This window comes from Erinaceus europaeus, chromosome 1 (assembly GCF_950295315.1).
Source record: "Erinaceus europaeus chromosome 1, mEriEur2.1, whole genome shotgun sequence".
Lineage (NCBI taxonomy): Eukaryota > Metazoa > Chordata > Mammalia > Eulipotyphla > Erinaceidae > Erinaceus > Erinaceus europaeus.
This window is the reverse complement of record NC_080162.1, coordinates 1,609,079-1,626,351: the sequence shown is the minus strand read 5'-3', so window position 1 is coordinate 1,626,351 and position 17,273 is coordinate 1,609,079. Positions and strand designations below refer to the sequence as shown.

General features: G+C 43.9%; 1 protein-coding gene across 2 annotated transcripts in view; it reads left to right on the top strand.

Annotated features, from left to right (window-relative positions):
- The window catches only part of LIPM (lipase family member M), a 52,661-nt gene that overhangs the window by 19,241 nt on the left and 16,147 nt on the right, over nt 1-17,273 (top strand). For both annotated transcript variants that reach the window (XM_060185641.1, XM_007537781.2), the window contains exons 2-3: nt 3,893-4,159; nt 9,193-9,307. In XM_060185641.1, the coding sequence (XP_060041624.1) occupies nt 4,013-4,159; nt 9,193-9,307 (262 nt within the window). In that variant the 5' untranslated portion in view covers nt 3,893-4,012. The remainder of the gene's footprint in view (nt 1-3,892; nt 4,160-9,192; nt 9,308-17,273) is intronic.

Here is a 17,273-nt window from a genome sequence, read left to right as displayed (position 1 = left end):
GTGCCTACCTGCAGGGAGAAAGCTTTGCAAGTGGTGAAGCAGGGCTGCAGATGTCTCTCTCTCTCCCTCTCCCTCTCTCCCCTTACCCTCTCAATTTCTGGCTGTCTCTATCCAATAAATAAAGATAATAAAGTCCATTGGAAAAAAAAGAGAGAAGTGGGGAGTTGGGCTGTAGTGCAGCGGGTTAAGCGCAGGTGGTGCAAAGCTCAAGGACCGACTGTCATAAGGATCCCGGTTTAAGCCCCCAGCTCCTCACCTGCAGGGGAGTCACTTCACAGGCGGTGAAGCAGGTCTGCAGGTGTCTGTCTTTCTCTCCCTCTCTCTGTCTTCCCCTCCTCTCTCTATTTCTCTCTGTCCTATCTAACAACAACTACAACAAGGGCAACAAAAGAGAATAAATAAATATTTTTTTAAAAAGAAGTCATGGAATATTACTCTGTGATCAAAACAGATGATATTGCGTCTTGTGGGATAAAATGGATGGAGTTGGAGGTGATGGTGCTTAGTGAAATAAATAAAGAAAGCTCACTATCAGATAGTTTCACTCATATGTGAAATCTAGAGACCAGATTTACATAAACTTGCCCCCCTAAAAAAAATTTCAAGACAAAACAGAAGCAAGCAAACTGTAAGCCTTGTGAGAACTCTGGTGGTGATCTCTAGGAGGTGGGAGGGTTGGGACAAAGAATGCTGGCGGTGGGTGTGGTGTGGAGTTGTACAAGGTATCCTTACAATCTGGTAACCAAGTATGAATAACAAATAAAAATTATTCTTAAAAAGTTAGCAAGGGAAGACCCTCACAGGGAGCATGACCAGCCTTACAGATTTTACTGGCCTCAGTGCCACAAGGGTTTGCACTCAGGCACACAGGCTCTGGGCCCCTCTCTCACCCCCATCTCGTGGGCAGCCTGTCCAGGTCTCTGTAGCTGTGCTCAAGTGACAGACGAGACCCCGGAGGCAGACTTCAGTGCCATGAACATACTCACAGCAACTTTAGCAGGGTACCTGTGTGCACCAGGCTGATGTCTGTCATGGACGTTCACTGCCTTGTGAGCTGGGAGACCTCACCCCCAGGGGGAAACGCTCTCAAGATCAAGCCCCTGCAGATGCCAGGCTGCCTGCAGCTGGGCCTTGCCCTCTCTCCATCCATACACACGCAGCTGCAACTCGGCCCTGGAAGTGCATGGACACCTTCCACAGATGTGCACACGGCCAAATTAGCGAGCAGCACCTCTCTCATTCATCACCGCCCGCCGTCTGCCCTGACCCCTCACCCCTGCCTACTGTGAGCCTGAGAGTAGGTCTCCATTAGCCCGTCAGAATGGGAGCGCTTCTGTTCTGTCTCTACCAGTTCTTTCACGAGTAACCCTGTACCTACGAGTATACTTCCTCATCCAAATTTGAGTTGTTCTACCTGAATATATAGGCTCAAATTGGAGTAAAGTAACATATCTGAAGATTATAATAAAATAATTAAGAATGGACTTAATTTTAAATCCAAGAGAGAACTATTTTGAAGGTCAGAGCTGGAAAGCACTCTATTTTTTTTTTTTTAATTTTCAAAACATTTTATTATATTTATTTACTTATTTTTAGGGTCAGAAATCGATATGGTAGGGAGAGATAGAGAGGGAGAGATATCTGCAACCCTGCTTCACCACTCGTGAATTTTTCCCCCTGCAGGTGGGGAGCAGGGACTCAAACCCTCTGGGAGTCTGGACTGAAACTCTCTATGGGGTGCAGAAAGTGGTGGTTGTGGCTTCTGTAGGTCTGAGCTCACATTCTATGGTCACAGCTGGGAACATTCTGGGCTGCATCCATGTCAGGACCCCTCTTCCTAGAGTGGCAGAGTAGGCTGACCAGACTCCCTTCAGAGAGTGGCGAGTCCCTACCATTGTTGATCCACATTGAGGGCAAGGTCCTATAGGAGCCCTCAAAGGGGTCCATTATGCTGTTCCTGATGGAGACGACCAGTGGCAGTGGAGAGAGGGATCTGTTAGAGGTCTGGGATCCATCATGTCTGTGTGGGAATCCCACTACCAAGCCACCCCATCATCCAGGGTCCTTGTAAGGGAAGCTTCCCTCTTCTTTATCTTTTTCTGGGAGTATGGAGCACAATTCTTTATTTTGATTTTGACTTTTATATTCTCTCAGCAGAAGGTGCAAGGTCTGGCTTCTGTAATTGCTAAGAGAGAACTTGTTAAAGAGACAATTTACAGAGATTTGTGATTGCCTTTGATAGGGAGTGACACTTTGAGCAAGGAAGACAGTGTTGAAGTGTCAAGAGTTTTCCGTGTGACAATAAACCAAGCAACTCATTTAAACAGCTGGATTTTAGTTCTGGCTTGCCATAATCTAGTGAGATAATGTTTAGGCAGGGAATGCAACATGTCCTCACATTTCTAAAAATGGAAAAAACTGAATGATATTTTCTTTCCTTCTGACTATAAGCATATTTAAGGCCAACATATCAGCAGTAGGAGAAAAGCTTCTCAAGATCTTAGAAGATTAGTTTGAAATACAGGTTGCTGCAAGGCACGAGGAGATTTATGCAAGGGGAGATGTTTGCATGAGTATTATTTAATTTCTACATAGGAAGAAAAGTGAAATTCCTTGTGAAATAGAACCTGATCCAGGTTCTATTTAGAATAATAGAAACTTATCCAACTTATCCAAATAATAATAGAAACTTATCCAAGTTTAATTCCAGTTTCGAAATCATGTAGTCATCATTCTCAGTGCAGGAGATCGTGTTCTTGTAAATTTTCCCAGTCTCCTGTAGCTGAAATCTAGCAAAATACAGGATAACCTTCAAATTGTTAGTGTTTTCACTCTTAAATTGGTGACTATCAGAGTCAGCTCAAGGGGTCCTAGGTGTTAGACAAATCCTCCCTCTGTGCTTCTGAATCAGGTCAGACAAGCCTCACAGCAATCATGGGAAGGTGGAGATCATCCCAGATAAGAGCTGGGGCTTAACTCACCACCATGTCTATGTAGCCAGTCCGGAACAGGCGAGGTCAAGATGATGGGCAGGTCCCTTCTGACAGACTCACCTTTCCTGTTCCAGCTTCTGCCTCTCCAGTGACATTGCAAAGGTCTGTAAATCAGCATGCCTGCTCTTGGCTCAGAGCTGATAGGAATCAAAGCCATATTTAGCTCTCAGTAACATCTCCCTCAGTGTTAACATTTGATGTGTTTAAAATGACAACGAATCTATCCTGCTGGCCTTCCTAAATATGAGTATGAACACTGTCAATTGAAGTAGGACACTTGCTTCATGAAAATGGTCAGGCTGTGAATCATCTTACTGCTGAGATGATCTGATTACTAGGTAGTGTTCGCGTGAGGTCTCAGCAATTACCTAGCAATTACAAGGGAAGATAAAACAGCTGTTTTCAAATGTCTATGTAGATGACCCAGATAGAAATGATTGAACCTTGGATGATTTATTTTTTTCTCACCAAGATTCTCAGCCATCACAACAAATAGGAAATGCCCTAATTTTTTAATGTCTTAAATATTTATCACCACACGATGCTCAAAGGACAGTGATCTTTGAAACTCTAGAGTGTGACTGGAGAAACATATCAAGTTTTCTGCAGATTCTTCACCTATCAAGGATAAAATCTGGGGGACAGTAAAGAAGTAGGTGCTTTCTGGGATCCCAGTTACCCCATGATGAAGAAGAAGAGTGTTATGGGCTTTGTCTTAGACACAACTCCAGGTGGCATCAAGGAAAGTTCTACACATGCCGAAGCTAAAGTATTGGTGACTCCATGATGCATGAGGGAGGAGGAGGAGGAGGGGCCAGTATTGAGCCATCCTTGGCAATGCCTTGGTTCCACTTGGATTGCTGCTCTCTTCTGAACTACGCTTGTTTAATTTGCTTCAGAAATTGGAGAAGAAATGGCAGCTGGAAAATAGATGAGAGAAGGTTAAGCCTACAGATCCCTCTGATGTAGAATTTGCTGTTCTACAACCAGGAAAAAGAAATAAATGCAGATGTTGAATCATGCCAAAAATCTTGTCAAGAGAATGGATCATTTCACACAGAACCGAGCTATGGATTCTCTTTCTGGTGGCTTATTTTCTCCAAAGACATGTGAATTCCGGACGCATGCCCACTAAAGATGTGGACCCAGAAGCCTTCATGAATGTGGTAAGTAAGCTGGTATTTTTTTATAGTATTTCATGGGTGGTCAAGTTCTGCATCCAAGCATCATCTGTGTTACAAATTGTATCTCCATGTCGTCTTGATTTTTACTAGCAGAGTATAGTCACAAATGAGCCTGTTGTATAGCAAAGCTCATTAAAATGAGCATGGGTAGGCCTGTGGTTCCCTTGAACAAATTTGTTAAATGTAGGGAAACAACTATTTTTTTGCATTTCAAACACAATGTATAGTTTTCTTAAACTTTTAAGGTTCATTCTATGAGAAGAGAAATCACTGGCATTTGTTGGATAAAGCTCATTTTCTCGATTATTTCTACTGTGTCTGTGCTTTTTATTCTTTTTCTGTTTTATCCTACATTGGAAAGAAATGATCTCTCCCTTATCACTATCAGGGCACCAATTCTAGTGCCATCTTATACCAAATTTCAACTGAAAATAGCTGTTTCTGTTGCATGTGGATAGATAAGAAAAAAAAATAATCACATCACATTCGTATCCTAATTATAAAATTTCCTGCCCACAGGAAATGAGGTGACTAATCTGGATGTTAGGAGATGGGGTCACATATTTGACTTAAATCATAGGCTCTTCCTAGGCCTTAGTTTCTGTGTGTGATTTTTTTTTTGGTCTTTATTTTCTGGATAGAGACTTATCCTACATTGGAAAGTTATCTCTCCCTTCTCACTATCAGGGCACCAATTCTAGTGCCATCTTATGCCATTCTCCTGCAGTTTTGTAGCTTATTCTGAACTGGTAATTATGTTAACTGGCACGAAAAGGGACTTCAAGAATGCCAGAATGGGATTCCTGTGAGAGACATGTCAGTGATGCAATGTCTCTTTAGCAACTACAGAGAATCTGGGGTCAAAGAGAAATGCACCAATGATGCAATGTCTCTCTAGCTATCACAAGGCATTTGGGATGGGGGCTTCATCAAATAGCTAGCCAAATGGTCGACCTGCAAGAATTCATCCCATAGCAGATGATGTGATGAAAACTCAGAGACACTGCTTTATATTAAGACATATGGTATCTATAGGTGTGATCACCAGACTTATCAAAACAAAGAATTGAAACTAAAGAGGTTGAGCAGCTTAAACTAGGCCATACCACGGGTACATGGTAGAGCTGGAATTTAAGCCCGACCCTGCCTGATCACCAAGCTTATAATTATAACCACCATGCAGTGAACCTTCCCGGGTGAGAAGGGGAGGTTACCACCAGATGCGTAAGATGAGTGTATGTAATGATCACAGTCCATGATTTAGCACAGACGTAATATGCCCTTATGCGTGTGAGACTCTTGTTGCAGTAACATCCCTGAGTGGATTTTAAATATCTCACAAAACATGTATATCATCTGAGTCCACATGACACCAAGTTTTAGGATTCTTTGTGCCACTATATTGATAGGTTCTTTTTTTTCTTTCTTTCTTTCTTTCTTTCTTTCTTTCTTTCTTTCTTTCTTTCTTCCTTCCTTCCTTCCTTCCTTTCTTTCTTTCTTTCTTCCTTCCTTTCTTTCTTTTTTTGGGGGTTTGGGTAGTGGTGCACTGGGTTAAGCACATAATTATGAAACACAAAGAGCCACACAAGGATCTTGGCTTATGCCCCCAGCTCCCCACCTGCAAGGGGATCACTTCACAAGTGGTGAAGCAGAGATTCAGGTTTCTATCTTTCTCTCCCCCACAGTCAACAGCTCTCTGTCCTATACAAAAAATTGGTGGTTTATACATATATTTGGAACACTAATGTAAATCTGAACGACTTATCCTTTGACCCTTGAAATGAAATATACAAATCCACTAGATTCTGGAACAGCTGGAAGCTCTTAAATTGTAGACAGGATCAGTCTTCATCCTTTTTTTATTTATAAAAAGGAAATATTGACAAAACCATAGGATAAGAGGGGTACAACTCCACACAATTCCCACCACCAGATCTCCGTATCCCATCCCCTCCCCTGAAAATTTTCCTATTCTTTATCCCTCTGGGAGTATGGACCCAGGGTCACTGTGGAATGCAGAAGGTGGAAGGTCTGGCTTCTGTAATTATTTCCCCGATGAACATGGGTGTTGAGAGGTCAATCCATACTCCCACCCTGTCTCTCTCCCTAGTGGGGTACATCTCTGGAGAAGCAGAACTCCAGGACACATTGGTGGAGTTGTCTGTCTAGGGAAGTCTGGTTGGCATCATGCTGGCATCTAGAACCTGGTGGCTGAAAGAGAGTTAACATACAAAGCCAAACAAATTATTGACCAGTTATGAACCTAAAGGCTGGAGTAGTGCAGATGAAAAGTTGGGGAGTCCTCCGTTTTGTAGAGAGCTAGTAGGCATATTTTAGTTATATTTCAAAGGGCCTGTGTCTATACTAGTTTTTGTTTGTTTGTTTTTTCCCTGAGCCTGAAATCGGATATGCAGGTGGATCCAAGTTATTGTCTGGGGAGATGATATCATGACTGGAAAAAGTACCACAAAAGCTAGATCAGGGAAGAGAGTAGCTCTCTAATATGAAAAAGGGGTATAAATATTGTTGACTATAAAACCCATTGATTTAATGTAGTCTGGGGCCCATATTCGGTTTAGGAGCCTATGTGACCTCTGCATCCCTGTGGATCTAAACTCATATTCTGTGGTCATGAATGGGAGAAAATCTTCACATGCCATACATCAGACAAGAGACTAATCACCAAAATATACAAAGAGCTCAGCAAATTTAGCAACAAAAAAGCAAATGATCCTATCCAAAAATGGGCAGAGGATATGAACAGAACGTTCACTACAGAAAAGATCCAAAAGGCTAACAAACCTATGAAAAATTGCTCCAGGTCACTGACTGTCAGAGAGATGCAAATAAAGCCAACATTGAGATACCACCTCACCCCTGTGAGAATGGCATACACCAAAAAGGACAGCAGCAAAAAATGCTGGAGAGGCTGTGGGGACAGAGGGACTTTTCTGCACTGCTGGTGGGAATGTAAATTGGTCCAGCCTCTGTGGAGAGCAGTCTGGAGAACTCTCACAAGGCTAGACATGGACCTTCCATATGACCCAGTAATTCCTCTCCTGGGGATATACCCCAAGGACTCCATAATGTCCAACCAAAAAGATCTGTGTGCACCTATGTTCATAGCAGCACAATTCATAATAGCTAAAACCTGAAAGGAACCCAGGTGCCCAACAACAGATGAGTGGCTGAGAAAGCTGTGGTATTTACACAATGGAATACTACACAGCTATTAAGAACAATGAACCCACCTTCTCTGACCCATCTTATGGAGCTAGATGGAATTATGTTAAGCGAGCTAAGTCAGAAAGACAAAGATGAGTATGGGATGATTCCAGTCTTCATCTTCTAAGATAAGTCAGCACGTGTAACAAGCACACAGAAAAGATGTTCTCAACAGGGGTTAAGGAGACCAGGGATGCAAAGCCCTCTGAATTGTATGCACATCCATGTGTAACAACTTCCTCAAGTCATTACAGAAACAGGACTTGAAAGCTCTAAGGACAATTACTCTTGAGTCTGGTTATAGAATTTACCAGTCCTTGGGGAATGCATGGCCCTAGGCTTCTCAGGAACTGTCCCATGTGATTCTGATTCATTTACCTAATTTGAAGTCAGTGATCTGTCTAGTGGCTCACAAACTTTAGAGTGTGTCAGAATTCCCTAAAGAGTCTGCTCAAACACAGAGTACTGGGTCTTATCCTGAATTCCCATTTCAATAGTTAGCAGGTCATTTGTAAATCTAACACATGCCCAAGCTGCTTTTACACTTTGCATCCAGACCCCACTGTTTTGAGAATTACCACTCTAGTCAAGTTTCCGCATTAAAAGTAAAGAAAATGAGGGCTTACTGACGTTACAAAGAATTAGTTGTCCAAGTGTGGAAAGAAGAGACAACTACTAAGTACTGGACGGTAGCACACCTGGCTGGGCACATAGGTTACAATGCTATGACAGTGCGCAAGGACCCAGGTTCAAACCCCTAGACCCCATCTGCGGGGGGGATAGCTTTGAGAGTGGTGAAGCAGGGCTGCAGGTGTCTCTCTGTCTCCCTATCACCCCCCTTCCCTCCCCACTTCTGGCTGCCTTTATCCAATAAATAAGCAAATACAAAAAAAAAGTCAACTGCTAGATAGTTTCACTTACATGGAGAATATAAAAAATTAGAACACATGAACTTGAAATAAAAAGAAACCACACTATAACACTGTATCTAAGATTTCATGAGAACTATGGTGGCTGTCACGTGTGGGTGGATAGAACAGGCATAGAACTTTGGTGTTGGGAGCAGTATGGAATTCAATTCCTGTAACTTTATAACCCAGTAAACATTCTCAAATCACCACTGAATAAAAAAGGGGGGAGGCTGCTAGCTCTTGGCTGCCTTCCCAAGTATGGGTTGCATCAAGGAATCTCCTTTTAACTTTAGAGTCAGTAAGAATATAGGTGGGAGGGGCGGTCAGGCGGTAGCGCAGTGGGTTAAGCGCACATGACATGAAGCACAAGGACCGGCATGAGGATCCCGGTTCAAGCCCTTGGATCCCCACCTGCAGGGGGAGTCGCTTCAGAGGCAGTGAAGGAGGTCTGCAGGTATCTGTCTTTCTCTCCCCCTCTCTGTCTTCCCCTCCTCTCTCCATTTCTCTCTGTCCTATCCAACAACAACATCAGTAATGACAATAATAACTACAACAATAATACAAGGGCAACAAAAGGGAAAACTGAATAAATAAATATTAAAAAAAATAAAAAAAATATAGCCAGGACCATGTGGTGGCACACCTGATTAGGTGCACACATTACAGTGCGCAAGGACCCAGGTTCAAGCCCCTGGTCCCCACTTGCAGGGGGAAAGTTTACGAGTGGTGAAACTGGGCTACAAGCATCTCTCTGTCTCTCTCCCTATCTTCCCCTCTCAATTTCTCTATGTCTTTATCCAATAATAAATAAATAAAAATATGTTTAAAAAATATAGCCAGAGAGAACAAAAAATAAAATGAACTCTGCTTTATCCACAGAGCGAAATCATCCGACATAAAGGCTATCCTTGTCAGGAGTATGAAGTCACAACAGAAGATGGATATATCCTTTCGGTCAACAGGATTCCTCAAGGTTTAATGCAGTTAAAGGCAGGTATGAGTCTCCATTATGACCACACTTAACAGTACTGGAGTGCCTGCCTGTGATTTGAATGTCATAGCAAAAATTAAGAAAGTGTTTTGGATGCAATAATGGCTACAGTTTCCTCCACAATCCCTCTCACTCCCATTCCCAACCTAATTATTTCAAATAAGCGCATGACATTTACTTTTATTTTTTAAAAAATTATTATATTTTGTTGTTAAAATTTGGAGGCTCCAGCTGGCTGGGCTAGCTTCACGGGCGGGTAACAGAGACGACCAGAGACATACGGCTGGGCAGGGAAGCTGTATTTCTTTATTCAGGAACAACGATTTATAAACTAAGACAAACTAGTCACCAAAAAGAACTCTGCTGCCTCTTTCCCCTACAGCGGCACCAAGCACTCTCGAACTCTGCAACTCTCCAACTCTTGAACTCTGGAACTCTGGCCCCCTCTCGGGGTTCCCAGGGGCGGGGCCAAGCGGGCCCGCAAAACTAACTGGACTGATCCAATTCTCTTGGTGGGGGAGAACTAGAACAACCCAATGTAAAGCATACAACAATTCCCCCTTTTCTTTTTAACTAAATGACTACAGTATCAAGGGTGTGGGGTGAACAGAAACCCATATCGTACAGGCATTTTTTAAAAAAAGAAACTGGCACAAACATGGAGAAACATGTAAGCAAGTAACAAGAACCAGTGTGCTGTCAAGGGAAGGCCTGAGGGGGTCATTTTTTGCCTCTGTGGGCAAAACTTTATCAGCTTAAAAAAAACATTTCTTGCCTCTGGGGGGCGTACTTGTCTCGACAGGCATTTGCATGGGGGTAGGGAACGGCCTAGAGTCCCAAAGGCAGCTGGCTGCAATTTACTTACTATGAAACAAAATTTGTTATTAGCATAACCACAGCACAATCTAACATTTCTAATAGAGAAGGAATTTGAGACTTTTACATATCAACAACATCTTTTTAACCTTTTGTTACACCCATTCAAGATGGAGACACACCCTAGGTGTGCGCAGGAAAGGAAGCCTCAGGCATGAGAACAATTAGCATAGCCATTGTGCGATCTACCATTTCTAATAGAGAAGGTAATGGAGAGTTTTACCTATCAACAAGTCTATTTAACCTTTTGTTTAGACCAACTTAGTTAAAATATATTGATGGTTAACTAATTTTTACCTCAGAATTTAAATGTAAGTTAATTTTATCTTTATGAGAATTACGTTGAAAACCTTTTTCATTTAACTTTCCGGGATCGTTCCAGAATTCATAGCCCGAGGGCGGGCGGGCCATCTTTGTAGAAGGCGTGGGCCGAGGTGCCCAGGGGTGGCAGCCATGATAGGCCGCCGTGGCCCTGCCCCATGGCCCTGTCATGTCTGCTGCCCTGTTTGCAGTGGCTGAGCAGCGTGGAGGGATCACGCGTCCAGTGCCCTGCGCCACGCGGTGGAGAGCCGGCTCCTGTGGGCTGGCCTGCGTGCTGGCATTGGCCTCCTGCGTGGTGGCATCGGGCTCCAGCGTGCTGGCATCGGGCTCCTGCGTGTTGCCATCGGGCTCCTGCGTGCTGGCATCGGGCTCCTGCATGCTGGCATCAGCCTCCTGCAGGCTGCGGGGCTGCGGGGCTGCGGGGCTGCGGGCGCGGTGCGCGGGGTTGTCTGGGCGCAGCCGGCTGGCTGGCTGTTTAACCAGGTGGAAACGGCAGCTCTGCACCTTGCCTCCCGCCCGCTGGCTCTTCCCGCTGGCTGTTCTGAGTTCGCCCGAGCGAGTGGAAACCACAGAGTGGTCCAGAGATAAATGTTCCAGAAACAGCGAAACAGTCTCATGAAGAAAGAGCAGAGGCCTTTGGAGACCTCTTCACAAGCAGAAGAGAAGGCCATAGTGCATAGGTAGCCAAATTGTCTTCACTTATCTGAGAGATGTGCAGGTCAGGTCCACGTGGGCGCCATTTGTTGTTAAAATTCGGCGGCTCCAGCTGGCCGGGCTAGCTTCACGGGCGGGTAACAGAGACGACCAGAGACATACGGCTGGGCAGGGAAGCTGTATTTCTTTATTCAGGAACAACGATTTATAAACTAAGACAAACTAATCACCAAACAGAACTCTGCTGCCTCTTTCCCCCACAGTGGCACCAAGCACTCTCGAACTCTGCAACTCTCTAACTCTTGAACTCTGGAACTCTGTCCCCCTCTCGGGGTTCCCAGGGGCGGGGCCAAGCGGCCCGCGAAACTAACTGGACTGATCCAATTTTCTTGGCGGGGGAGAACTAGAACAACCCAATGTAAAGCATACAACAATATTTATTTATTTATTGGGTAGACACATCAAGAAATCAACAGGAAGGGGGAGATAGGGAGAAAGACAGAGAGACACCAGCAGCCCTGCTTCACCACTCAAGAAGCTTTCCCCCTGCAGCTGGGGACTAGGAGCTTGAACCTGGGTCCTTGTGCACTGTCAGATGTGTGTTCAACTGGGTGCACCACCACCCAACCTCTAGTATTTATTCTTCAAAAAGACCTTCAGGAAAATTAGTCTCTTCACCCGTCCAGCACTCACTCCCTAGACCTCTCCTATATTTTCAGAATCCACCAAGGTTCTTTTGAACAGACCACACCAACTTCAGTCCCTGAAGAATCCAAGTAATACACCATAGCTCCAATCTTGTATATTCCTCATCCAAAGTAATACTTTAGAAATTTAAGATGTTGCCCAAGTTTCCAATGAGTCTGTTTTAAGTCTTTTTTATTTACTTTTAAAATTTGAGATATATACTCCCAGAGTTTATGCAATTTTGTTTTTAATAGTGAGATTTTCAGTTGTAGTTGACTTTTTAAAATGTACCTTCATTCTGGAGCCAGGTGGTAGTGCACCTGGTTCAGCACACACGTGCACAAGGACCAGGTTCGAGCCGCCCGTCCCCACCTGCAGGGGGAAAGCTTTACGAGTGGTGAAGCAGGGCTTCAGGTGTCTTTCTCTCTCTCTCTCTCCCTCTCTATTTCCCCCCACCCCTCTTGATTTCTGACTGTATTTAACCAATAAATAAATAAAGATAATTTAAGAATGTACCTCCATTACTAATTTTGAAAAGATGCTTAAAATTTTGGTATCTCTGCGTTCCTCTGCCTCCAGTCAATTTGTTTTTTTTTTTATTTCTTCCAATTTTTATTTGTAGTTAGTAGTAGTTTACAAGATTGTAAGATTACAGCGCATAGTTCCACACCTCACCCACCAACAATGTTCTGTATCTCCACCCTCGCAAAGAGAATCTTTCTCACATGGTTCACAGTTTGTTTCTGTCTTCTTCTCAAATTCCTGTGTATCAGTTCTCTGGATTCCACATCTGAGTGAAACCATCCTGCAGTTGTCTTTCATCTCCTTTCTTATTTCACTAAGGATCATCTCCTCCCGTTCTGTCCATTTAGTCCCAAACAGTGCAATATCATCATGTTTATGGAAGAGTAGTATTCAATGGAATATATATCCCATGATTTCTTTTATGTAATTTTTATTTACAAAATGAAAATGCTGACAAGACTATAGAAGAAGAGGGGTACAACTCCACACAATTCCCACCACCAGAACTCCGTATCCCATCCCCTCCCCTGACAGCTTTCCCATTCTCTATCCCTCTGGGAGTATGGACCCAGGGTCATTGTGGGATGCAGAAGGTGGAAGGTCTGGCTTCTGTCATTGCTTCCCCGCTGAACATGGGTGTTGACAGGTGGATCAATACTCCCAGCCTGTCTCTCTCTTTCCCTAGTGGGGCAGGGCACTGGGCAGGTGGGGCTCCAGGATACATTGGTGGGGTCGTCTGTCCAGGGAAGTCCAGTTGGCACCGTGGTAGCATCTGGAACCTGGTGGTGAAAAAAGAGTTAATATATAAAGAAGAACAAATTGTTGACCATTCATGAACCTAAAGCCAAAAATATTGCAGAGGAAGGTTCAAGATCTCCATTCTGGAAAAAGCTAGTAGGTTTCCTTTGGGTCCTATTCCAAGGCGCCCATTGCTTAATTCATTTTTTCCTGAGCCTGATATGCAGGTGGACCTAAGTTATTGTCTGGGGAGCTGGTATCATAGCCGGAAAAAGGACTAGAAAGCTGGATCAGGAAATATGTCTTACTAAGAAATAGAAAGTAGCTGTGTGGTGATGGTGGAGGTATCCCAGATCCGCCTACCATGATGCCCTGTTCCTCCCCCTCTACAAGCTTTCAGGTCTCTGCTACTTGCAGTCAACTGAGTCCAATCCAAGTCCCTGAGTAAATCACTTGCCAACTTCCCATTCTTGTCAGGTGTGGCGACTCCCCAAGGCTGGGGAGAGGTTGAGCTCCATTTAAGTCATTCTTGCATGTGAGCATTTCCAAGCCTGTAGGCTAAGGAACATACAGGGTTTTTTGTTTTGTTTTGTTTTTAATTCTTTCTTGCTTGGTTATAGTCAAAGTACACGTGTCCTACATCTCTACCCGACTGTTCCTTCCTATATTCTAGTTCTTTGTTTATAGAAGCAGCAACATGATCTGTTCCAAGTGTAGACAGGGTTTCTTACTGTGTTTTTTTCTTTTTTTAAAATATTTATTTATTATTATTTCTTCCCTTTTGTTGCCCTTGTTGTTTTATTGTTGTAGTTATGATTGATGTTGTCCTTGTTGGATAGGACAGAGAGAAATGGAGAGAGGGAGGGGAAGACAGAGAGGGGGAGAGAAAGACAGACACCTGCAGACCTGCTTCACAGCTTGTGAAGCGACTCCCCTGCAGATGGGGAGCCAGGGGCTTGAACTGGGATCCTTAGGCCAGTCCTTGCGCTTTTTGCCATGTACGCTTAACCTGTTGTGCTACCGCCCAACTCCCACTGTGTTTTTTCTAAATGTCAGGAACTAACTGCTTTGTTTCAGTCTCAACTTCCATGATGATCCTAAAATATTGTCCATCTCAGAGGTTAAGGAACTTCTCCAGACACTTGATGGTGATGCTTGTTAGTATTTTGAGAGAACCACTCTAGAATCAACATTTGCCACTTCAGCCTGTGATCCTGACTAGAACCAGAACATGCTGGGCTACATCTGTGGTGTAAAGATGGTTCGTGTTTTGTTTTTTCTGACACTCAACACAGCCTTTTGAAAACCAGCAGTTTTTTTATGCCAGCTATGAACTAAACCGTGGGGGGGTGTGGATACAGATATCCAATTGTCGCCTCAGTCCCTCTGAACTAACGGCCCATCTTACAAACCACTGACCAAGCAGACATCTCTAGTACCCCAAGCGTCCTGCCAGTCAGTTCTTTCACTCCTGTTCCACCTTCCAGCTCCAAGACTTGGCCTTTCCATAACCATCTTCTTCAAAACACTGGCCCTGTTTTTACCTTTGATACTACTTCTATGCTCTTTCTGCCTTTTCCTGGTGACACTATACCCACCCCATATGATATGATTATTTTCTGTCTCTTCTCAACTAGGATATAAATCCACTGAGGACAGGAGCTATTCTGTTTTGTCCAATTGGATAGTCAATGCCTAGAAGAATTCCAATTACATTGCAGGTGTCAATAAATATATGTGAAATAAGTTTGTGAATTTCCTGTAGTGAAATTAATATTATGGAGACACAGGTAGAACTTTTTACTAAGCCCTATAAATCCTGGGGGGCTTGGGAGACAAGTAAGGCATACACTGTAAACAGTGGAGCAAGTAGGATGATTCCCAAGCTCAGGTTCCAGCTGCATTGCAGTTTCTTTTGCAGAATGAAGACTGTGTCCCAGGAGGTGGGGGCCCCTTGGTGCAGAATATCCAGCCCAGTGGCTGATGTCTTTGTAGATCCCACTTCTGCCAAGAAGATGTCTCCTGGTACTGAAGGAAGACAAGTCCTCACCTTGTTTTTAGTAAGAGTCACTGAGGATGTTGAGAAGACAGTCCACCAGATGCAGAGTGAACTCTGCCATGTGTGTGGCCCAGGTTCAAACCAAAGCATCGCAGGGGAGTCCCATGGTGACACCAAGGAGAACTCTAATTCTGTGGTGTTTTGTGTCTCTTTCTCTGTCTGAACGAAAGACACGGACAGAGAGCAGTAAACTCGACGATCTATGTGGCCGTGTCTCTGCAAGAGTCAGTGAAAACCAAAGTAACAACCCCAAAGTGTCTCTAGCTTGTGGTGAAAGCTTCTGTTAGTCCTACTTCATCAAATACTGTTGACTTCAACCATTTACATCAGGAGAGAAAATAAGCTCAGTTGCCCTCAGAAATTATGCTATTTTAAGGTGTAACCTTAACACACTCGCCTACTGCTTAAAATTCAAATGAAAGACTAAGACTTGAAGGGACATTTGAAATGATGTAAATGATATCAGGTCAGTTCTTTCTTCAGAGTCACTGCAAGTACACACAGTACTGATGACAGCAAGTGTGGTGCCCGACCTGGGGAAATGTGTACAGGCTGTGAAGGGGCACTGATGCATTGGCTTAACTATCCCATGTTGAGGAAAACAAGGCCATCCCCTGTCGGGCTGGGCTGTGCTGCAGAGGAGAGAGAGGAGATGGGAGTGGAGAGGGAGCACAAATCTTTATTCACGAGGGCACAAGAGACCAGACCCGCAGCAGCAGCAGCAGCGGTGGGCTTTAGAGGATAAAAACCGGAAGTGGAAGTTGGGACAGGATTGGCTGGGAAAGGCACTCCAGGAAAGAGTTTCAACTCTCACGGGAATTGACAATACCCTGAGGGGACAGACAATATGGCAGAACAAGGCACTCCAGGAATATAGTTTCAACTCTTGCAGGAATTAACAATACCCTGAGGGGACAACATGGTGGATGTGACCGCATCTGCACAATTTCCCAACAGTCCCCCTTGAGGGCTGGAAAGACGTACCTAGTGACTAGACATAAAGGAAAGTCTAAGGACACTCTGGGTTCATTTCACCTGGTCCTCAATAGTAGTTCACATGTTCTCCCTTAGAAAAGAGTTTGAGTTCTAAAGACTTGTGTCCTGTAGAGAGATGACTATGGAATCAGTTCCCAGAAGAGCAAGCACTGCCATTTTAGGAGGCCATGCAGCATGCTGTTCATTTATTTAATAAACATTCTCTTAGTTAACCCTCACTGCCTGGGCACTGAACAATAGCATCCTTGTTCAGAAGCTCATAAATAACCCAATGCCTTGGGAAGATTGATCAAAAGCAACAAATGCAGTGATTCCCCTCTGTACCTTGCCCAGGTACCGTGGTGTGTAGTTACATGATGGCCCACTTGAAAACCTCACAAGTCCTATTGAGAGATGCTTTGTCCTCCTAAAAATGCAGTATTTTCTTAATCTTCCATGTTAAAAAGTCAACTGAGGGGCAGGAGTGGATAGCCTAATGGTTCTGCAAAGACACTCTCATGGCTGAGGCTCCAGAGTCTCAGGTTCAATCCCCTGCACGACTATAAAAACCAGAGCTGAGCAGTGTTCTGGTTAAAAAGAAAAAAAATTAAACTGAATAAAATTCAGAGATTCTGTTGGGCTGTTGAGTATATTCAATAATCTATTAGTCTGGCGGCATCCAATCTAAGAGAGAGAGAGAAGTTACTAGGAGCTATGCAACAGGACATTTTTTTTTATCATGGATCACTCTGATTGTATCAATATGAAGAGCTTGATGAGCTACTGTGTTCCTTAGGAGTAAGTACCACTTCTCCATATTGTCGGGATTGATTCTTGAGGCTCTCTGTGTGACCCACTGAAGGGTAGCCTGTTTTTCTGCTGTGAGGTGCTGTCATAGTTCTTAGGGGCTCTGCTTAGTTTTGTTTTTGTTTTTTTGTTTTGCTAAACCACCCCGCCCCCCCCCACACACACACACACACTAAGGCACATCTTGTCCTTTTGCCACAGTGAGTACTTCATTAAGCAACTCAAAGGACTACTTTGTGGATATGTACTTCATCTTTTTTGACAGGAAAAGCAGGGAGGAGGGAGAGGGAACAAAGAGAGAGAGGGACAGCAGAAGCTTTCCTCAGT